This window comes from Garra rufa, chromosome 15 (assembly GCF_049309525.1).
Source record: "Garra rufa chromosome 15, GarRuf1.0, whole genome shotgun sequence".
NCBI classification, from domain to species: Eukaryota; Metazoa; Chordata; class Actinopteri; order Cypriniformes; family Cyprinidae; genus Garra; species Garra rufa.
In genome coordinates, this window is record NC_133375.1 from 2,881,169 (window position 1) to 2,905,591 (window position 24,423).

Here is a 24,423-nt window from a genome sequence, read left to right on the forward strand (position 1 = left end):
CTGTAACAGTAATTTAAAGCGATAGTTTGCCCAAAAATGAAAATTACCTAATGATTTAGTCACCCCCAAGCCGTCCAAGGTGTATATGACTTTTTCCTTTCAGACAAATACAATCAGAGTTATTTTTAAAAATGTATCTCTTCCAAGCTTTATAATGGCAGTGAATGGGTGTTGAGATTTTGAAGGCCAAAATAGTGGATCCATCCATCATATTAAGTGCTCCACATGGCTCCGGAGGGTTAATAAAGACCTTCTGAAGCGAATCGATGCATTTGTGTATGAAAAATATCCATATTTAAAACTTTATAAACCGTAATCTCTATAAACTGTAAACAATTTCGATTTATGCCAAGAGGAGATTGGTTTTCCTTTGCTGTAAACAAACCTTGGTTCTCACGTTACCAGCAATTTCTCAAAAAGAGCTTTTGCTACTTGCCCCTCTCTCGTGAACCTGCATAAGACAGTTGCCGTAAGCTAGAGATTATGGTTTGTAAAGTTCTAAATATGGATATTTTTCTTACACAAATGCATCGATTCACTTCTGAAGGCCTTTATTAATACCCTGAAGCCGTGTGGAGCACTTTTTATGATGGATAGATGCACTTTACTGGACTTCAAAATCTCAACACCCATTCACTGCCATTATAAAGCTTGAAAGAGCCAGGACATTTTTTTATATAACTCCAATTATATTCGACTAAAAGAAGAAAGTCATACACATCTAGGATGGCTTGAGGGTGAGTAAATCATGATGTAATTTTTATTTTTGGGTCAACTATACCTATAATGGCTGCTATGTGCTCTGTGACTTAGTGACATCACTTATATTATTTGAAAATTTCAATGCATTGAAATACTGAAAAACTGAAGATACATAAAATAACATAAAACTTGCATAAATGCATAAAACTAGTTCAGAGCTGGACTGAAATCTAATTTTCACACAAACAACCTACAAAAGTAACATGCAGATACACTCAGAAGTGTTTTATTGTTTGTTAAAGCATTCTGTACAATTAATTTAACATACATACATAAATATATATAATTCCGACACAAAGACAAATGAAATTCATACTGATTACAGGTGATATCTCAAATGACTTAAAGGGATAGTTGACCCAAAAATGAAAATTCTGTCATTAATTACTCACCCTCATGTTTTTCCAAACCTGTAAGACCTTCGTTCATCTTCAGAACACAAATTAAGATATTTTTGATGAAATCCGAGAGCTTTCTGACCCTGTGTAGACAGCAATGCAACTGACACGTTCAAGGCAGTCAAAGACTAACGAAGGAAGAGAAAAAATGTTGAATAAAGTCATTATTTTTGTTTTCTTTGTGCACAAGAAGTATCCTCGTGGCTTAATAACATTATGGTTGAACCACTGATGTCACATGGACTATTTTAACAATGTCCTTACTACCTTTCTGGGTCTTAAACGTGTCAGTTGACTTGCTGTCTATGCAGAGTCAGAAAGCTCGGATTTCATCAAAAATAGCTTAATTTGTGTTCTGAAGATGAACGAAGGTCTTACAAGTTTAGAACGACATGATGGTGTGTAATTAATGACAGAATTTTCATTTTTGGGTCAACTAACCCTTAAAAAAAGAACTAAATGAATTACAATCAACTCAATAATGTTATCACTAAATATGATTTATATATACTCTTAAAGAAGCTGATTTACAGTACACGAACATGAGGAGAATGAGGGCTGAGACTGACTCAAACAAGTTATCATATGGCTTCAGAAGTCTTTCAAAATAGAACACTAGTCACACAGACCACTTTTAAGTTGCATTTCCTCCTTATTGTAATACCACAGGTTTTAAAAGACAGTGATGAAATATTTTTGGGTGAACTGTCTCTTTAAGATCTGAATAGTTGACTCACAGATCATATGGCTTGGTGTCAACAAGTGGCTAGACTAATAGCCAGACTATCATGACCTCATTCATTTTTCATGTTCTTGCTATTTTTTCGTGCCTCTTTTGTGCAATGCCTTTGGCGTATTTTAAAATTTCCAAATACCACCTTTTTTAATATTTATTCAGATTCTCAGATTCTCAGACCAGTGGTTCTCATGGTCTGGTTTCCAGGTGCACTTCCAGTGACAGCTGTCATTGACACTTCAGCGGCCCACGCTGATGTTGCACACCTTACAGCTTGGGTCTTTTTTGGCGTTTGCAGTGGAAAGGCTCATGAGCTGGTGGCGGCCGCTGATCTGAGCGAGTATGCCGTGCTCCAAAAGCAATGGCTCGGTGTACAACACTTCCAGAATGATGTCACTGGCGTGACAGAAGACCGGTACGTCTCCGGGCGTGTACGTCAGGAAGGGATTGGTTGACAGGTCCAGTCGCGGAAGGTGGCTCTTGCAAAAGCTATCCCCCTCCGATCCAGCAGGGGCCAGCACCAGCACTACATAATGGTATGCTGTGTACATGCAGTAGAAGTCAGCAAAGTAGAGGTTTGTATTCGGATTCAGGAGGCGATCGGCGGAAATTTGGAAGCGCAGAGGGCCATACGGGGAGTCTTTGGGAGGGAGGCCTGTGTCAAACTCTGTGTTGCAGCTGAGGAAAACGCCGTGTAGCTTTCCGTTGATGGGAGAACCGTGACTTCCACTGTTGTCTTTGAAAGATGGGAGCATTGCACCTCCACACTCTGATCTATGTAGAGACATGTAGAGTAATCAATATTTTTACATTTTATTTTTTTTTAAAGACAGACTATATAGGATTTTTGATTCATTTATTCAGAAACTAAACACAGCTGTGTTGCTCGGAGATGGCGCAACAATTCTGCTATGGCTTAAAGGTAATATGTTCTCTGCAATTTGAGAAAAAAACACATAATACTGTGTTTAAAATATAACACAATATCAACTTATTAATCACATTTAAGATCAGGACAAAATCAGCACTAGTGTAATATTGTTCTTGCTGCCCATGTGATATGTGATATATATGAATATGAGACAAATCATAGGCTACAGGGCCATATTTTGCACGAATATCTTGAATTTTAGGTCTTAATTGCATTAATATTCAATATTCAAGATTCAAGAAATATATATAAGACGATGTGGAGGTCTGAGCTGCCCTCCAAAGGCAAAGTGCAGTAACTATGCGAACACTGAACCTGAGAAAAATGCCTTTACAAAAGTTTTTACAACAGCTAGTCAAACATGTTGCCACTCTCGTTTCTCTGAAACGGGACAAAATTGAACCAGGAGACTTTGCCACAAGACAAAACAGTTGTCACAAAGTCCATTTTAAGCCTTAACTCAATTTTGATAAATGTGTAGTAACTGCGCTTTGCCTTTGGAGAGCAGTGAGGGCGGGGCCAGTGTGTTGACCGCTTTAAAATATTTTAATTAAGTTAACGCATTAAACTGCCAGCCCTAATATTTTGCTGACTTGTGTACTTACATTATCCCAAATGTTGCTAAGAATGTTTAAATCCAGAGAAATAAGCAATTGTACTGGGTAGAAAACATGGACCCCAAAGACACTTTAAGATGTTATGCTTCTAAGATGTATTTTATTAGACAGGCTTCATAACAGAACTTTCAACACACTCAAATGTATCTAGTATGATAAAACAGCGCTGCTTTTCTTACATACGCAGGACCAGAAAAAGCGGAAGCGGTCGACTTTGGCCTAATAAAAGCTCTGCTGCTTTCGAGCCGCATATCGCATTTAACCTTCATTAGCATTCGCTCCAGTGTCCTCTTTTCACTTTCACGACTTCCAGCCTCATCCTGCTTCATACTACAATGACCTTAACAAGTCTTTAATACATTAGCTCATCCATTGACATGATTTCTACCCAAGTCCTGTCGGATTGCATCGGCTGTGGGGATGAAGACAGCAACTCCCATGATTCCACACTCAATCACGGCATCATCAAACTACGCCTTTGTTTATTTGTTTGTTTTGAATATGCACCCTCTAACAGTGAAAACTTACATATTGTGCATTTAATCCCCTAAAAACCTACACTGTTTCAATTATCAAGCCGTTTTGATTTTCTGAGCAGTATGAAATCATATTGCACAAGCCCCGCCCACAACCGCTGATGGACTGTCCTGTCTTTGCATATTTCTCTCAGCCAGTTGTACATTGTCCGCTATTTTCTCTGCGCTCGAGCAGCTGTCGTGATGAAAATGTCTTGTAAGCAATGCAGGTGTTTTGTATTTAAATGTAGAAGTGAACATAAAAGTTTTCATTTTCTCCCGACATCGGCGCCACTAGATGCAGTGGATTAGTTTTGTTTCTGATGGTAACACGCCACCGAATGCACATAGATGGGAAAAAAATGGAAGAGAGGGGCGGTGTGAGCTAGGGTTGTTCCGATTCCGATACTAGTATCGGAAATGCCGCCGATACCACAAAACAATCTAGCATCGGAATCGGCGAGTACTTGAAGCCACGTACCGATCCGATACCATTTTCTTAAGATATAAGTTATTCCCGCTAGCAAATCAGAAGCCAGTTCTTCTTCGCGGCTCAGAATGCAAACAGTGTTGCCACAAGCAACCACTGTTTAGAGCAGCGAAGAAGAAATACAAATGTGCTAGCAGTTTGTCCGCTAAAAGGGCGGCATGTCTCATATGTAGGGCTTTATGATTTCTGCGATGCCGAAAACACGGACGGAATCGCGGAATCCAGTCAAAATGGAATTTACAGTTTAACGCGGAACGTCACGGAATTTGTCAAAGTTTGATGCATTAATCAAAGGTAGTTCATTACACTTAAATCAAATCGTGATATGGACTAATATTAAGTCAAAACCGACTGTTTAAATATGAATTAATGCGTGGTTCTGTGTTAATGAATTGTACAGGCGCGTGGTTTGTTTACTCCTTGTACTGAAGCGTGCGGGACACTTGCGGTAATATTAAAGGGCTCCAGACTGTGACCAATTTTTCTGCCAGTGTTACTAATTTTCGTGAGCGGTCACACTGGCGCGACCACCGCGTTGTTCAACTCATAAGCTCTGCCATTTCTGTCTCAGATGAGAAACATAAAATGGAACGCGAAACGAAAGTGAAACTAACACGACACGTTTGAGCTGCTCAGCGCTGACCGTTTATCAGCTTGGACTGCAATGCAAACAAACTTGCACAAACCCCGAACAGCTTTATTCGGGAGTCAACGTTGATTTTTCAACACTGTTACTGCTGCGAGATGCAGTGAGGAGCATTTGAAAATGCCGCACAATGAATAAGGTTGCTGCGAGATCTAGTGAGAATCTTTCAAATTCTGGCCAAAATTTTCTCTGTTATAAACAGGGCTGATGTACGTCAGAAAACCAGATTAGTAGCCTAATACTAACTATATGAAAAAATATTACTGTCAAATGTATGTCATATAATAAAAATACTCTAGTTCACTGTATATATCACTGTATATTTGTTTTATTAAGGAATAAGTCTGAAGCACACAATAAAATAATTTATTAGTATTATCTACAGCTGTATATACAATTACACACCCAGGTATCGGATTAGTACTCGGTATCGGCCGATACCCCGAGCCCAGGTATCGGAATCGGTATCGGGAAGGAAAAAAGGGTATCGGAACATCTCTAGTGTGAGCAGTAGCTCATAATCATTTAAAGAGCCTTGCACCGAAACGGGTCGCTGTGAACAGGGCTGTTTTTGACAAGGTACAAAGGGTGTTGTTTTACACGACCATTGAGGAATGGTCAGCCGATGTCAAGGAAAGTGAATATATATGTGTGTGTGTGTGTAGAGAGCAGCAGAGAGACTAAGGATGACAGATGACACTAACCTGACATGATGGAAGTATTCAGGACTCTGATTGCGGTAGAAGACGGAGAACCTCAGCATCCTCCCAGCAGCAGCCTGAGCTTTATCTAACAGTTGCTGGAGATGCTCCATGGCATAATCTGCAGAAAAGAACGCATTTTAAACCACTACTAGTGAATATAAAACATAAGTGCTTCCTATAAAGCACTTATGACATTGAACATGATACTGAAGGCAAGAAAAAGGAAGATGTGTCTTCAATCCAGGATTATTCTCCATTTAGTGACACTTCTATGGGGATCAGTGGGTTGAAGGTTCAAACGTTTCAGTGCAGCTTCAAAGTGCTCTTCACGATCCCAGCCAAGGAATAAGGGCCTTATCTAGTAAAATGATAGGCCGTTTTGTAAAAAAATTAATTCTATACTTTAGGGGTGGGCGGTACACCGGTGTCATAGTCATCACCGGTGTGAGATTGCGCCACGACATGGATTTTCTAATACCGTCAATACCGGTATATTTAAAACATTAAATTTTCTTCAAACGTTCAGTTGTGGTCTGAATACCTGTCCTTATACTATATATCTTGTTGTAAATAAAAAAGTAAAACATATTCGTATCAGCTTTGCAGGTGGTAAAAGGGGAGTGGCCATTAAACGACTGGTGAAACATCGTGAAAGGTCGGCCCTGTAGCCTATACCAGGGGCGGAGTGGCAATCGGGACGACCGGGACTTTTCCCGGTCGGCCGGCAAAAGGATTTACACAGCGGATCACAAATTGAGCAGGCGCGAGGCGAACGCGACCGGCCTGTTTACTTTTACTTTCGATTTTGTAAAGGGAGCAGCACGTCTTATAATAGATAGTTGTCACTGAGTACAAGATTGCAACAAATCCTCCAGTCTATTTTTGTCATCTCTCTTTACTTTCGACCCGTGATCATTCAAATCTAAAGGTCATTGTACACTGAGTCCGATTTTCGTATGCGTTTTTTTTTTTTTTTTTAGTTTTCTCATATTCGCCATCCTTATCAAAATGCTTATTATGGATGTGAAAATGCAGAAAATCAAACACGATCCAAATTTTATGACGGACGAAAGTTTCAGAGGCAGTGTGTAAACTCTATTAACATAACCTGTATTTTTTTTAACGTGCAAAAATGTCGGACGAAAATTTCGTACTCATGTGTGCAAAGACATTAACTCCAGCAGCTCTTGTTGGATGCAGGGTTGCCAAGTCTGCGTTTTTCCCCACAGAATTGGTCTACTTTTAAACTGTTGCCATGGGTTGATTTCCCCCAGTTATTTAAAGGTTGTAAATATTGCAGAAATTAAATTTCAATAAAAAATATTTTTTTGTTTTGTTGTACACTGTTAAGTAAGATCTTTAGGTTTTTTGCAAAATAAATATGTTGAGAATGCATAATACTCTCCCATGTCTCTTTTTGATAAGGATACCTACCATATACTTATTATATTATGAAAATATTAACTTTATTCACATACTAAATGGACAGGACAGGCTACTCCTCCGAAAATGTACCAAAAAAAGTAATACCGTGATATTATACCGGCACCGTTCAAAAGATGAAAAATACCGTGATATTAATTTTAGGTCATATCGCCCACCCCTACTATACTTATTAACCACACATGCTCAACTTCACGCATTATGAATCACACGCATGTGACGTACTGTAAACGGAAGTACGGACCCAGTGCTAACAAAGTGAACGTGCAAAGGCAGTCAAACGGCCTTTACAAAAAAGGTAAAGCAACAATGTTGGACGATTTTTAGGTTGGAGGAGAAAAGGACAGAGTTTTTAACCCTACCCTACCTTTTTGAACTAAAGTATACAGACAAAGAACTAACAGCTTGTTTATGTAATACGTAATACGTCACAGAACTAGTGCAAGACAAGCATTTGTGGTAAAAGTATAGAATTTTCCTTTTTTTTTTTTTTTTCGAAAAAGACCGGTCGTTTTGCTAGATAAGACCCTTATTTCTTGGCTGGGATCATGTAGAGCTTTTTGAAGCTGCATTGAAACTAGACCTTCAACCCAGAGGTTGCATTAACCGAAAATTGTCTGTCATTTTTTTTAGTAGTGACAGAAAAATCTGAAGGCCGTCCTTCACTGACAGATTACACTGAGGGCGATCTATTGTAATTTGTAGCTGTAATTCCCACCCCTGTCCAGTTAGTGGCGAGTGTGCTCCAGTAAGGCAGCAGAGCACTGGATCCAGAACAAAAACGAAACTGTCATGAATCTTTTGTTTTTTGCGTTTGATTACGCACAGAAGCTACAACAATCTATCATGCCACATTAAAGAGCACCAAAACGGTATTTATTGCTTGAATTTCCTAAAGAACTTGGAACTTTGTGTCATTGCGATTTATGGGAGGCGCACTTTGTAGCTACAGTTCATTCATCAATGGAAAACAGCGTAGACCAAAAGATTGACTGGGATTTACGAATCGATATTGGTCATAAAAATTTAGAATATATTAAAACAGATGTCACTGCAGGGTGTGGTGTTGAACATGAAAAGTTATGCAGTCTTCAAACTCTTCAAACTATTCTCTTCAAAATATATAAATGCATAAGCCTATATCACCCTGTAGGTAATAATTAAAAATGAAAATGTAAACAAAAATTAATGCAATTAAATGTGTTATTATAATTAAAATCTGAAAATTAAAATGACGGGTAATAATCCGCAGATTAATGTTAAAATCTAACGCAACCTCTGCACTTCAACCTGGTGATCCCCATTGAAGTCCACTATATGGAGAAAAAGAAATGTTTTTTCTCAAAAACCCTACTTTCTTTTCAACTGAAGAAGAAAGACATGAACATCTTGGATGACATGGGGGTGAGTAAATTATCAGGAAATTATTTTTCTAGAAGTGAACTTCTTCTTTAAAGGGACAGTTCACCCAAAAATGAAAATTTTATGTTTATCTGCTTACCCCCAGGGCATCCAAGATGTAGGTGACTTTGTTTCTTCAGCAGAACACAAACGAAGAGTTTTAACTTTTAAAAAGATTTAAAAAAAACGGTGCAGTCTGTCAGTCATATAATGGCAGTGGATGGGCACCAAACCTTTTAAAGTAAAAAAAACAAAACAAGCACAGACAAATCCAAATTACACCCTGCAGCTTGTGACGATACACTGAAGTCCTAAGACATGAAACAATCGTTTTTTGTGCTCAGGACAGTTGAACGTGGCTATGTATCAAAGGTAAAAAAAATGATATAAATACGGTTCAGTTTTTGTTGCAAAGAACAATCGTTTCTTGTCTTAGGACAACAATGTATCGTCACAAGCCACAGGGTGTAATTTGGTTTTGTCTGTGCATGTTTTTTTTTACTTTTAAAGGTTTGGTGGCCATCCACTGCCATTATATGGCTGACAGACTGCACCGGTTTTAGTTAAAAATCTTTGTTTGTATTATACTGAAGAAACAAAGTCAGATATACATCAAATTTTCATTTTTGGGTGAACTATCCCTTGAAGTTAAGATACTGTAATCATGACACTTTATTACAGCGTGTTGTAGTGTGTAATTCCTGTGCCAAGAAGTGCAGAAATGATGGTTGTATCTGAACAGGTTTCCTCGAACAGTCCTCCTGTTCGCTACTGGTTGGACAAAACCAGCCCCTCCCCCAAAACTCAAACTATTGGTTGAGCCTGTTGCTATGTTGGGCTGCTTAAACAAACAGACCAATGATTTGATAGAGCCACTGTGTTTACTCCTTTTTTAAAGGAATTAGCTTGCGGATATCTTTTTGTCAGTTGTCTTGGCATATTAAGCTGGTATAGGAAGAAGTATTTCAACACTGAAAACGCATTTAAATCTCTGTTACTCTGCCTCTGCTTACCTCCAGTGCAGAACTCCACCACTTGACTCCATTCAGACACCTGATAGTCTCCATCCGGCTGTCTGATGGCGGTCTGCACAGCAACACAGTATTCTGTTCGAGGACTCAGGAACCAGTGGCCTCTCACAGCCATTGGCAGAGGTCCTGCTTTTGCCACTAGCTTGGTGGGGACATCCTGAAAAGCCAAACAGCAGAGGGCACTGATAGTTAATTGTTGGCTTACAGAGTGTTTGTTCTGCCTGTTGAAAAAACAGCATGTGCTGGTTAGGTATGTTTCGAAGCATGGTAGCTGGTTTGAGCTGGTTTAAGATGGTCATGTGTTGGTCCTAAGCAACTAGCTACTATAACCAGCTTATAAACAGCTACCATGCTTCAAAACATACCTAACCAGCATATTCTGTTTTTTTCAACAGGGTTAAAATCGGTTCAGGTTTTAAAAGCCATTTGGTCTATTCCAGTGTTTTTATATATAGTTTTTACAGCTAATGTTATAATGGAACAAAAAAAAAAAAAAGAGATCTGATTGAAACTGAACAGACTGCACCCCAGAAATGTCTAAATTAAGCTAAGACCGTGAGATGATATTTGAATGCCTGATGTTAACGCCTCAGTAGTTTGATGATGATTGTCTTGGCTAACAGTCCACTGTGGTTAAATAAAGTGTGTTGAGAAGAAAAGGTGCAAAAACTGTGAAAGGCTTGCCAGGATTTAATTGTGAAGCAACCCTTTAGCCTCCTGTCAGCAGAACTGTCACTTGCTCGGAGTAGGAGGTGTCAGGTTGTCAGAATCTTTGCTAAGGTAAGGAAAGCTAAAAACAACTCTCACTTAATAAAAACCACAAGCTGAAACATCGGCCAAAAACATACTTCAAGAATGATTTTTTTTTTAAAGGTTTCATGGACGGTGTTTAATGATCCACATGGTGGGACTATGGCTGAAATCATTACTCCAGTCACATGATCCTTCAGAAATCATTCTAATATTCTGATTTGCTGCTCAAAAAATATTTATTATTATTATTGTTGAAAACAGCTGAGTAGAATTTTTTCAGGTTTCTATCATGAAAAGAAAGTTCAGAAGAATAGCATTTAACTGAAATATAATTTTTTTAAAACATAAAAATGTCTTTATCATCACTTTTGATCAATTTAAAGCATCCTTGCTAAATTAAGGTATACATTTTTATAATATTTTTTTCCATTAAAAAATATACTGACTCCAAGCTTTTGAATGGTATAGTGTATAATGTTACAAAAGCTTTTTATTTCAGATAAATGCTGATCTTTCTGTTCATCAAAACATCCTGAAAAAATTTACTTAACTGTTTAAAATATTGATAATAATAAAAATAAATGTTTCTTGAACAGCAAATCAGCATATTATGTTTATATCATATAATGATTCCTGAAGGATCATGTGACACTGAAGACTGAAGTAATGATGCTAAAAATGTATCTTTGATCACAGAAATAAATTACATTTTAAAATATATTCAAATAAAAATTTAAAAAATTTCAGAATATCACCGCTGTATTTTGGATCAAATAAATGCAGGTTTGATGAGCAGAAGACACTTCTTTAAAAAACATGAAAAATCTTACTGTTCAAAAACCTTTGACTAGTAGTGTACATAATATTAAAGTTAAGTTAGTTGGACGTTTTTGAGTTGAAAAAGAACTAAATAAAATTAGATGTTGTTAAAAACAACAGTAGTTGACCGCTGTGCTTTTAGAAAACCATTCTAAAAAAGACTAGATTAATATTAAACAATATAGACCTCAACGCAACAAATTTAGTTGTAGTGGAACGAGCATTCCAGGGCCCAGTTTATGGCAAGGGCCCCTCCCTGGCCACAATAGTGGACAAAGGTTTGCTACATTTTGATTGGATCTTGGTGGACTAACATAAGCAAACTGTCCAACGCCATCAGATATGGATGCCAGGACAACTGCCAGACACCTCTTAGAGGGCAAGAAGAGACCTTTGGGACAAAAACCCGGGAAGGACAGAACTTCCTATTGGTCAAGACGCAGTTTCTGCCCTTCACCCACCTTGAGACTGTTCTAAGGTTTGGTCCTGTGACGGTCATAAAAATTCCTTAGGATCTCCAGACGCAGCAGCAATGGGTGAAACAAAGAGAGATCACAAAGATACATCCAAATCCATTCATAACTATGTTTTCAAACCTTGAACTGATGCAAACCATAACACACACATCTTATACTTATTCAGAGAAATAAGTATTCTCACTGACAGCGATGTGTAGTGCAACATCTTACACAAACTCAGCTGTTAATGGACAAATGAATGCATGCATGACAGTTCAATCTTCTCCCATCATGTTTGGACTTAATGTGTTCATTACATGACCAAATGTTTTCTGATTGTGTTTTGGAAAGTGAGAAATGCACCAGTAAAACATTATTGACACTTTTCTAACTTTGTGTTTGGACTATGCAAATGACTTCCACAAGAGGAAAGAAGGGTGGGCTACCCCATGTCCCCCCGCTCTGATGGAACCAGCCAATCACAGCATGGAAATGGAGAAGCACCAAATTGCAATCTCCTCCTCATCGGAAAGTTATAAAGGTACCTCTCCAAAAGACACTCCTTGTACTGAGTCTGACCTGCAAGGGTGAGACAATAACAGCTACACCTCCATTCTGAGTCTGCAGCCTGTGAAGGAAGAGACACTAACAGAGCACCAAAGTTCTGAGTCTGCTGCCCATTACAGGGAAGGCAGCAACAGATAATCGTTCTGAGTCTGCGACCCGTTACAGGGAAGGCAGCAACAGATAACTAAGTACTGAGTCTGAGTCCCGTCGGGGAAAGACATAACAGTTACACCATGTTCTGAGTCTTAGGCCGCAAGGGTGAGACAGTAACAGATCAAACTTCTTTCTGAGTCTGCGGCCCGTTACTGGGAAGGCAGCTACAGATACCTCCATTCTGAGTCTCTAGCTCCACAAGAGAGAGACACTAACAGACACAACCATTCTGAGCCTACTGTCCAGAGAGACAGAAACAGACGCTCCACGCTTCGAGTCTCCAGCTTTGAGGCAGCAGCAGATACGACCACGTTCTGTCTGTGAAGAAAGAGATATTTTCCACGTTCAGAGTCTTCGTCCAGCGAGGCAACCACAGATGCAGCACGTCCTAAGTCTCCATCCGAGAGAGACAAAGCGGATTGACCAAGTTCTGAGTCTCTAGTCCAGAGAGGCAGAAGACCAACAGACATTTGCAACAAGGTTGAGCTCCAGCAAGCAAACCTTCACTTCAGGTACCTTTGCTTGCGTGTTCCAAGCTAAGGGCCTTCAGCACCTACACCAGGGCCACATCTGCGTGTTCCAGATCTTAGGACCCTTTGGTGCTCCAGGAGATCAGCATCCTACAGCGCTTCATGCTCAAGGCTGTCGAAACGGATTCCTGCTCCTTTTCCCACTGACTGCTCCCAGCACAACCAGTGGAAGAATTCACCGCCACCGGACTGCTCAATCAACCACAGAGAACGTAAATATCACTTCCAATCCTCTTCCAGAGACCTTGGCATTGTTGTGTACTATCAGTATATGATTTTTCTAATTTACATTAGATATTGTATAGCTGATTGCAGTTGATAACAAATAATAGCTCATTTATTTGTTTGATGCATAATAAGGTTCTTTACCTTATTTGTTTCAGAGTAGCAACAGTTTATCTTTCCATAAGATAACATAGCTCTGACATAGTAACACCCAACTGAATCACATTTTATGCATCTTATGCACTTTATTCCCTTTGCATTTATTGTATTCATTTAGTAGTTGTTGATTACTCTTGTCTATCTTTTGTTAATAAAATCTATTTTATTACACTTGTGTCTTCCTTGTGTTGATAATACAGTGAGAGGTTCTACAAGCTAGATATCCCACCAATCTTTCTTATGTGATGTACTCATTACCACACATTAAGTGACATGTGATCCAAGAATCATTACGTCATCTGTGACGCGAGTACCCATCACTACACTATTTCGCTTTTCTAGTGGGCGAAAGCAGAACTCACTACATAATTGGCGTCCCTATGTGGGCCAAGTTAAAATGAGATGAGTCTCCTGTAAAATTCACTACATAGTTTTTTGCTTATTATTTGTTAATTAAACTGTATATAATTTAAAGCTGACATATTATAAGTTTAAGTGCTATAATTGAGTCCCCAGTGCATCTAACAACCCAGAAAATGTGAAAAATGTGAAAAAGGACAACCCAGTGAATTTGTTTTGGTAAACCTTTCTCTCTTATTATAATATTACCTCCCCTTAATCTGCATGTTTCCATTCACAGCACCGCCATTTAGTTTTTGCAAGCGACAACGGTGTACCAGTTCTAATACCATGGCAAAAGTTTGATCAAAGCATGCTAACTGTTCTGTCATTGGCTGCACTGTTGAGCACAGAACACTATTTAGAGTCCCAGCCTCAAGGAGACAAGAGAGCAGTGGATTTATTAATTTATTTACTGTATATAACGCTGCTGCCACACAGATCTAATATAAACATGCCATTTCTTTCCCAGCTGTTTACCTTAACAGACACGGCTGTTTTTGTAACATATGTGTGTTTTTAACACAAACTTTGACAGTGTATTTGACAGTTTAAGTGCAATAAGACATGAAAGAGAACTTAGTTCAGTACACACATGCTGTGTAACAGCCACTTTCCGTGCACTTAGAAAACCCTCTATCAGAAGTTTAACTAATACGGTTTAAAAGTGCATGATTTTAGCACGATAGACATGATAATCAAACCCAAACAGATGTTTGTTTTTTATTTTTTATCAGAGTATCTGAGGCAAGGGCACAGCAAGTCAGCCGTGGGCCCATATGCAAAAAATGTGTCCAGGCCCCGCAATCATTATGGGCTCCAACTTGGTTAACTTGTTGATTTTTCTTAAGTACATAATGTTATGTGAGTATTCACAAGCTGTTTTATTCATGGTAAATGCTTGGAAATAATATTAAAAGTCCGTTTTCAAGTCCATTCATTATTTGTAGCACGAAAGTCTCAGCCTATAAATTCAGTCAATCTTATGATAAAATACAAACAATAAATGTGTTTTTATGCTCTTTAATCTGTAGTTCGATAACTATATTCGCCTCAGATCAAGCGGTATGTGAATAAATCATCTTTTCCTCTTTAATATTTGCAGCACGAAATAAACATGAAAAAGTATTTGAATGCATGTTAAAAATATTATAAAAATGATAGTCATAGCCTAATAGTAGAAACATAACATTTAGCCTATCTCAGAAAAGCCAACAAGCCTATAACTTTGCCAATGTTGTTTTATTTTTCTCATAAATCAGCCAGTTAACTGAGTTGAAGTCTATGTTATTATTGCTGTAAATGTGAAGACAGGTTGGCTTTTTTTTTGTAGGTGGAATTTTCACATTAACTTTACGCAATATAACATGATTTTATTAGATTAATTATTTCATTTTAAAGTAGTAATTTAGCATTCTATAGATATATTTATCATGTCTGTGACTATTCGATACGTTTCGGGTCATTTTGGTGAGGCGCTCCCCCTAAAGACAGAGACGGCAGAAAGCGCATGTTTGTTTTCTTTAGCTATTTTACGAAAGCACAATGTTTTGTTGATATTGTGAGTGTACACAAATAAAAGTAGACATTTTGCAGTTCCGAATGATGCATTACTTTATGAGCAAAAATGACGGCGTACTTTAGGTTTCCACTGTTATTAAGAAAAAATAAGTGCTCGCGCAGGCGCTTCCATGTTCCAAGCTTTCCCATCTCTGCACGAACGATTGGATTAATTAAATTAATATTGTGAAATGCCTCAAGTGTTTTATGTCTATAGATTTTGTTTTGGGCAAGTTGTGTTGATTTAAGAAGGCTAAATTGATCAAACATGCTCAACTCATTGCCGCTGGGGGGCAGGGAGCAGCAGCTCATTTGCATTTAAAGAGGCATGCACAAAAACAGCATGTTTCTGCTTCCACTCAAAATAGCCATTTTCAAAATGATATAATAAATGTTCTGTGAGGTATTTTCAGCACAGATACATTTTGGGGACACCTGAGACTTATATTACATTTTGTACATTTTTGTATTTACCTAATAATGTATTTATACATTATACACTATAGTATTATACAAGAAAGTTTGTGGTTCACTGATAACATCTGATGTGTCTACCAGTAAAATGAATCATGGGAAAGACTAATTGCCTGATAATTATGCATGCAGCCTAATCAGTGAGACAATATGATCTCTGAGCAGTTAATATCCGTATCCGTATCTGTATGTAACATCCAGTGCAGTAATCTTACGCCTGTTATCTCTTTGATGACTCTTCTTCCTGAAAGGTGAAAGACATTTTCAAACTTCACTAAAGCGTAACGTATTTCCTCTCAGATATAATAGCTCGATCACAGATAATTAGTCTTGTTGTGGAGGCTCGAGTTTCTGACAAGCAGAACCAATTATGAAATGCTCAGAGGGGCGTAACCATAGCAACCCCCTCAGCAAGTCCTTCTCTTTCACCCGCAAATGCAGTATTAGAGCCGAGGATAAATCAGATGTAATTTCAGCAGCATTTAGCAAGCAGTTCATGCCTGTATTATTTTTGGCAACCAGTGAGTGCAAAAGACAGACTGGTAATGCTCCTACATTATATAGCTTTATTTGGTCAGGAAGACTTCTGAAAACTGAACACATTTATTCAGCTCTGATTATCTCATCAATATCCTCTCAACTTTTATAAATAGCACACTAAATTGGCAATTAAGTTTTCCATGTGTCTTTTCAGATTTTACAGTCAAGCAGACTTTGAATGCAGCTTTCAAGAAAGTTAGCTGGACTGGATAATTAAGTTACACAATTATTTAAAGTGCTGCTGCAGATTTTCACATGCAAGTGGAAAGGACTCCATCTCAAAAATAAAATAAAATAAATAATTTTTAAAGGGATTTTTGGCCTGACCAAAATTGCTAGTGTATTTATTTATTTATTTATTTACTTTAAAGCAATATCTACATTTTCATGAGTGAGTGGCAAAGACTAATTAATTTTACTAACTAAAATGAATGAATTAATTAATTAATCAGTCAATTAATTAATTTAAATAATAATAGTAATTTAAATATAAATAAATTAATTATTCAATTTTAATAAATTAAATGTAAAAATTAATAATAATTAATACAATATTAATTAATTAATTACTAAAAGACCTTCAAATGAATAAATAAATAAAACGGGGGCATGATGACCAAAGTTACTAGTGTACTAAATTCATCTATTTATTTATTGCAAAGCAATATCTAAATTTTCATAAGTGGCGAGGACTCTAACTAATTAACTAACTAAAATTATTTAATTAATTATTTAAAATAAAAATAATAATAAATAAACTGCTTAAAATAAATAAATAAATAAATAGGTGCATGATTACCAAAATTACTAGTGTAATAGAAGTATTTATTTATTTATATATTACATATTATGTATAATACATCTTTACTCTATGCATAATAAAATGAAACATGACAAGCACAACTCTGCCTTTTTTGTTAAATGTCAGTTTTAATGAACAATATTAGCCATAATAAAAGTATAAGAGACTTATGTAATCGGAAATAAAGACAAAAGCAGACAATTCGGTCAAATGCATGCTAAAAAATCAGCGTTGAATTGCGATTGATAAATAATTTATGAAGCATAACTCCACAGTCAAAATGATGTGACCTGGAATAAATAATAGATTCACAAGACCAAAAATTAGCTGTTAGATTTACCCAAAACAAATTATACCTCTGGTTTAACCACTACAGAGACATCAGGACCAGCGGCAAACGTCAGAAGGACGAGCCGTGGTGAGGCTCTCTCTGCGGGATACATGACCACTGAGCACCCGGTGTTCGCCTGGAACTCGCATCTCCGAGATCGGCAAAACAAATTTTCAAATAGGCGCTGTCTTTGTAAATAAACCGCAGATTTGAGTTTTAAACAACTACATTCTCGATAACAGTAATATTTTGAAAATCATGCGGGTTTTCTCCTTCGCCATTAACGCTCGCTGATTGGTGCGAAATGCATTCTGGGATACATGGCTGCCTCAAGTTCGCACAAGTCTCCTCTTGATGCATCCTTGATAAAAGGGGTGGAGCAAGAACACATCCGGGGATTTGAACTGTACTTGCTAGATGTGAACTTTAAATTGGAACAGTACTTGGGCGACAACTGATGACGTTTCACAAGTCCACAAGAACACAAGTACAGATAAGAACGCATATTGAGAAACGGCTACTGTTAGCACTCGCGTTAGCATTCGCGCTAATGTTGTTAGCACTACACTGACGATGCACAACTTAAAAACGACATGACAATTCTCACAAACGAGGTAACAACGGCGTGTTCTTGAAGAAAATGGACTGAAAGTTTAACTGTTAGTATAGACGATGCTGCCAGTCACCTTTGAGAGAGGCACAGACTTGAGAAAGGTAATTTATGATCTTAAACTAGACTCTCACCCTCTCTCTTTCTGTCTGTCTGCCTGTCTGTCGGTCTGTCTAAACTTCATTATTAACTGCATTAGTTTGCTATCAACGGCTCAAGCATCGTTACTAGGTTTAAAATGACGTTTTGGAACTAGCAACAAAGGGTTGGATGAAATTAATCCTACTCACAGTAGCATTTTAAGGATAAAATGGGACGAATGTCTTGAAATATATCATCTGATCGATGTCTTTAAGTGTGGTAACCGTAGTATAAGCGGAATAATTGACTTCGGTCCGTAGAATTCTACGAAAATAATGCACACCACTCCGCTTTGTGTCGTGACCGCATCACCACCTCGGGTGTGCATTATTTTCGTAGAATTCTACGGTTTTATTTTAATAATTAAAATAAAACTTAATTAATAAAACCCTTAAAATAAATAAATAAAAAAAATCAGTGCATGATGGCCAAAATTACTAGTGTACTGAATTTATTTATTTATTTATTGCACAGCAATATCAAAATTTCTATGAGTAAGTGGCGAGGACTCCAACTAATTAACTAACTAAATTATTAATTAATTAATTAAAAGAATTAGAAAATAAATAAATAAATAAATAAATAAAACACTTAAAAAAATAAATACATAGGTGCATGATGACCAAAATTACTGGTTTACAAAATTTTCTAAATCTAAATTTTCCTGAGTAAGTAACTAAAATGAATTAATTTCATAAGTAATAATAATAATTGTAATTAAAATATAAATGAATTAATAAAACCCTTTAAGTAAATAAATAAATAAAATAAATAAATAAATAAAACAAGTGCATGATGACCAAAATTACTAGTGTACTAAATTAATTAATTAATTAGTTAGTTAGTTTGTTTATTGCAAAGCAATATCTAAATCTTCATGAGTAAGTGGCGAGGACTCTAACTAAATATAATTAATTAATAATAATATGAATAATAATTAAAATAAAATAAAAATAAAAAGTAATTAATAATTCCCTTTAAATAAATAAATAAATAAATGGTGCATGATTTTACTAGTTACATGAAATGCATGAAATTGTACAAAATTTGTTTATTTATTTATTTATTTATTTATTCATTAATTCCAAGGAATATCTATATTTTCAAAAATATTTGAAGATTTTCATTGAGATAACTTAAAAACAAACAAATAGGTGCATGATTGCACAAATTCCTAGTGTAGTTTTAGGTTTTATTGTTTTCTAAAGGGGAAGTTGTGCTGAAGACTGGGACACAATTATTTTACATAAAAACTTTGTTTCTGTAAAAAAAACTGTTGTGGTTTTTAATGTCCTTGTGGGAATGTTTTGCTAAAAAAAAGAATAAGCAGTGCATGATGCCCCAAACTGCTGGTTTTGCAAAACAATATCCTAATGTTAAGTGGTTTTCGGCCTAGGATTGGAGACAAAATAATTTTAGCTAAACAGTTTTTCATGTGCAAGTGGCAAGGACTGCTGCTAACTAACTAAATAAATACACAATGCCCCAAATCACTAGCGTACTAAATTAGTTTTTTTTTTCAAAGCAATATCCTACTTGGCTTGAGTTTGATGATTTTATGTGTTTCTTGGGAAGGAAACATGTCCTGGTGAGTCATTAACCGCTCAAAGCAGTTTTGCTCAAGTTTCTCGTGCTTCTCTATTAGAAGTGACATGAGCATCCCAGTGGCCCTGAAGGGCTGCCCTGCGCCGGCCTGTCAGATGCGCTCATTACCAACACACCTACAGCCACCTATTACACCCCCATCCTGCTCCCCATCCCGCCATCTGCCTCTCCAGTATCTGCTTTATTCTCTCTGTCCTTAATTTAACCTTTACTCAGAATAGCAGGGGATGTTCAGTATAGAGAAATATAACATGAAAACAGATTAAAGACATGTATTAACCCTTATATGTAACCCTGAACCACAAAACCAGTCATAAGTGTCAATTTTGCGAAATTGAGATGCATAGGGTACGACGGGGCATTGATATGTGATATTACTTTCCTCTAAACCACTAGATGGCAGAAAAACATGCACTTTTCCAAAACATCTGCTTTTCAAGATACACGTGCAAATTTGGCTGATGCTTGACGTGATCGCAGGCAGCAGCGCAAATTTGATCCTGTGCTTACTAGATCTAATATTTGGTGTTCTTAAAAATGTTGTAGATTTAAAGGAGTCATCGGATGCCCATTTTCCACAAGTTTATATGATTCTTTAGGGTCTTAATGAAAAGTCTCTAATATACTTTGGTTAAAAATTCTCAATAGTAGTGTAAAAAAAACACCCTTTTACTTTTCAAAATCTGCTCTGCAAAATATCAGCTCATTTTATTGCATGGGCCCTTTAAATGCAAATGAGCTCTGCTCGTCCCGCCCCTCTCTGCTGAGGGATTACGAGCTGTAGTGTTTACTTTAGCCACTTTTAGCTGCATTTATCTGCATTTAGCCACATTTATCGGCGAACTTGCCAACAAGCATATTATTAAGAAAGGCCATTTTCAAAGATGCATAAAAAAAAACCTTATACTCACTTGTGCTGTGGTTGAAGCTGTATCACGAATGATTCACACGACCATAAATGCATATGTAGATCAGGATTGACGCTTTTTGCTTTTAAAAACGAAAGTAACGTTGTCCTCTACCTCTTAAGCGGCTCAGATGTCAGGAGCAAATGACTACAGCTATGTTCATTACATCCAACAACAGAACACCTCAATCGCTCAATTAGAGACTTCCTCTGAGTCACCTGAGTCACACAATGGCGATCGTATTCGGACTGTTTCAGCTCGGTGAGGGCGGGTCTAAGGTAAGGCGCTCATGTCAATCAACTATCGTGCTAGCCTTGAGCCCTGTTGTACTCTACATCTTCTGAAAGCTGAATAAATAACCTTTCCATTGATGCATGGTTTGTTAGGATACGCTTATACAACTAATTGAAAATCTGGAATCTGAGGGTGCAAAAAAATCTAAATATTGCCAAAATCACCTTTAGAGTTGTCCAAATGAAGTTCGTAGGAAATGTACAAAATGGTTTCATGGAACATGATGTTTACATAATATCATAATGATTTTTGGCATAAAAGAAAAATGTATAATATTGACCCATACAATGTACTGTATTGTTGGCTATTGCTACAAATATACCCGTGCTACTTAAGACTGGTTTTGTGGTCCAGGGTCACATATTACATTGAGTACACATGACAGGCTCCAGTGTTGTGAACCACAAGTTCTCACTATTGTGTCCTTGTTTAACCCCAGACTGTTCTGAAGGGGATCATCCTGTAATAAGTAATAATAATAAATTCACAACTTTCGCTGGCACTCGTGTGACACTAAATTAGAGCTGTATTTTATCCTGTGAGATCAACAGGGAGCGCAGTGGAGCGGAACAGATCTAAACAACATAATATCAGCGTGTACTGACTCTGTGCTTGAAGCGGTTGTGCTCGCTGCCCTCTTTGCGGCTCAAGTCAATGAAGTAATGCGTCACTCGGGACGGGTCCTCATGGGCCATTTCCCAGGTGATCCGGAACGAGTCGCAGGTCACATCGCTGATCTGAATATTATGGGGTGTGGAGAGAAGCTCCACCTCAGCCATCACCTGCAGGAACACAACATGAGAAACCGTCAAATGAAGGTAAGTGGAAAAAAAATAACCTACTGTCCTGACGAAATTCAATTAACCTGTGAATAGATGAGACTTCAGCTGAATAAGAGAGATAACCTTCTCCTTACATAAAACACTGCCTTCAGTTGAAATTAATTCATTTATAAATGAGCAAATTAAGTTAGAAATGTTCATTTTTCAACTTGATTTCTGTTTAATAAGCACTGTAGTTTTTAAATATGTGCTTAGTTTGCTGTGAAGCTCATTTGAGTTTGATGTCATTAAATGAGCCGGTCTGAAACCAGTTTCCTCAGGATGTCATAATAGTCTGTGTAGTCACTGACTGAGTAGACAGCACAGCTGTAGGTTTCAGATACAGCCGACTGAATTACTCATCATTTATTCATTAACCACTTTGTTTCTACACAAAAACGACAAATGAAGAAAATGCGCTTATGTTATGCTTGGAAAATTATGACGTTCTAGCAATGTTCATATGGATGCAAGGGATGCATTTTTGTCACACTTTAATGTTTCAGATCATCAAACAAATTTAAATATTAATCAAAGATAACACAAGTAAACACAACATGCAGTTTTTGAATGAAGTTTTTTATTATGAAGGGAAAACAAAATCCAAACCCACATGGCCCTGTGTGAAAAAGTGTTTGCCCCTTAAACTTAATAACTGGTTAATAACTTAATAACAACACTTTTTCACACCACTGTATTTTTATTTATTTAATTTTTTATCAAGATTATGCTTCAGCTGTGTTGTCCTTGTAAATAGGCTAGCAGTTTCAATATCTATATACACTACCATTCAAAAGTCCTGTTTAAATGAATGCATTTTTCCAACAAGGATGTGCTGCATTGTTCAAAAGTGACAGTAAGTACACTACCAGTCAAATGTTTTTGGGCAGTAATATTACAGTATACTATACTATAATATATAATACATTTTTAGAGAAGTCTCTTTTGCCCACCAAGCCTGCATTTTTTTATCCAAAGTGCAGCAAAAACAGTACAATTTTTAAATATTTTTACTATTTAAAATACAATACACAGCATAAATGAGTAAACCTTCTCTGAAACTTAACAAATTCAGCAATTACTCTTTACTTAGAAGACATGTTAGGGTTCTTTAGAGATATAATATTCCATCAAGTCTGCTTGATCAGTTACCAAAGAAGACTGTTAAAATTATTCAGGAAAATACAATCTTCTTATCAAAGTGATAAAATGTTGCAATGTTGCAAAAATGAGTACACCCTCCTGAAATGTACTAAATAAAACAAAATAAAAAGGTTAAGACAAATTCTGATTAGCAGGTAAGTATGTTGAACCAAAACTGTTCAAGATAAGTCATTTCTTGACAAATAAAAGTGTAATATAGCCCACTGAATCATACTCAGACTTAATGCTGACAACAATGAAACCACTTGAGAGAACTGTCAGGAGATTTATTTCTGATAAACTATGCTGTATTTACCTAAATAAATTCAATTTGTCTCATATTTTTGTCCATGTGTGTTCTTGCATAATAATAAGTGTTCATCTTTTAATTATTGCTGTTGCGTCTACAATTCAGTGTGTGAATTTTAATTTCCAGCCCATTTTAAGCCAGCAATATAATAATTTTTAAACAATAGTTGACTTAAATAAAACAACTTAGCATGTTGGGTAAAAACATTTAACCCAACCAGCTGGGTCAAAATAACCCAGCTTGTATTACACTGTCACAATCACCAGCTGGAGTGCCCGTCATCTCCAGTAGAGGGCACTCCATCCCGGACTCTGTTTATGTTGTGTTCACTCAACCCACCATGCTTTGTCCTTATGTGTCATGTTCTTATTGGTTCTTCTGCATCCATGTGTCCATTCCCCATTGGTTGTTTCTGTCATGTGATCCCTTGTGTTTGGTATAAAGCCTTCCCTTCCCCCTCTGTCTGTGCTGATCGTTGTTTAGTGTTTCACCATCCTAGTTCCTAGTGTTTCTGTGTTTTTGATCTTGGACTGTTTCTACGTTTTTTGAATCTTGTCGCCTGCCCTGACCTTCACGCCTGTTTATTGGATTATTCTCTCGGATTACCCTTGTTGTTTCTGTTTGCTGGTGTTCAACCCCTGCCTGTCTTGACTACGACTTCTAATAAAGCTTGCATATGGATCCACACTTCAGTCTCCAGACCCCCACTGTAACAGAACGATCAGCCACCCCGGATCCAGCGGCTTTACTCACCAGCAGACCAACCGACCAGAGGATGGATCTAGCAGGAGATTCATTCAACCCCGTAAGTGTGCTCTGTACCATTTTTCAAGATGGCCGACCCATCGAGTGTTATGTCGAGGAGTTCCTCACATATTGTATTCTGGCACCTTGTGATGAGATAATGTTAAAGGAATGTTTTTGGAGCGGACTTGACCCAGAAATCAGTCTTAACTTACCTGATGAGGACCCTAATTGGACCCTCGCACAGTTTATCAATTTCGTCTTGTCGTTTTGCACATCTCCTGTTACTGTGGGTGAGGGTGACTCCGCTCACAAGATGTCTGCCAGTCCAGAGCCCCTTCACACGCAGGCTGCCATCCCAAAGCCCGTTCACAAGATGGCCGCCATCTCAAAGCCTGTTCAC

General features: G+C 37.3%; 1 protein-coding gene across 1 annotated transcript; it reads right to left on the reverse strand.

Annotated features, from left to right (window-relative positions):
- Positions 1-966: 966 nt before the first annotated feature.
- Positions 967-21,781, reverse strand: LOC141286937 (phytanoyl-CoA hydroxylase-interacting protein). Its single transcript, XM_073819066.1, has 4 exons — positions 21,608-21,781; positions 9,657-9,831; positions 5,800-5,917; positions 967-2,670 (listed from the first exon to the last, which is right to left on the reverse strand). The coding sequence occupies exons 1-4, from the start codon at positions 21,779-21,781 to the stop codon at positions 2,136-2,138; spliced, it is 1,002 nt and encodes a 333-aa protein (XP_073675167.1). The 3' UTR covers positions 967-2,135.
- Between the last annotated feature and the right edge of the window lie 2,642 nt (positions 21,782-24,423).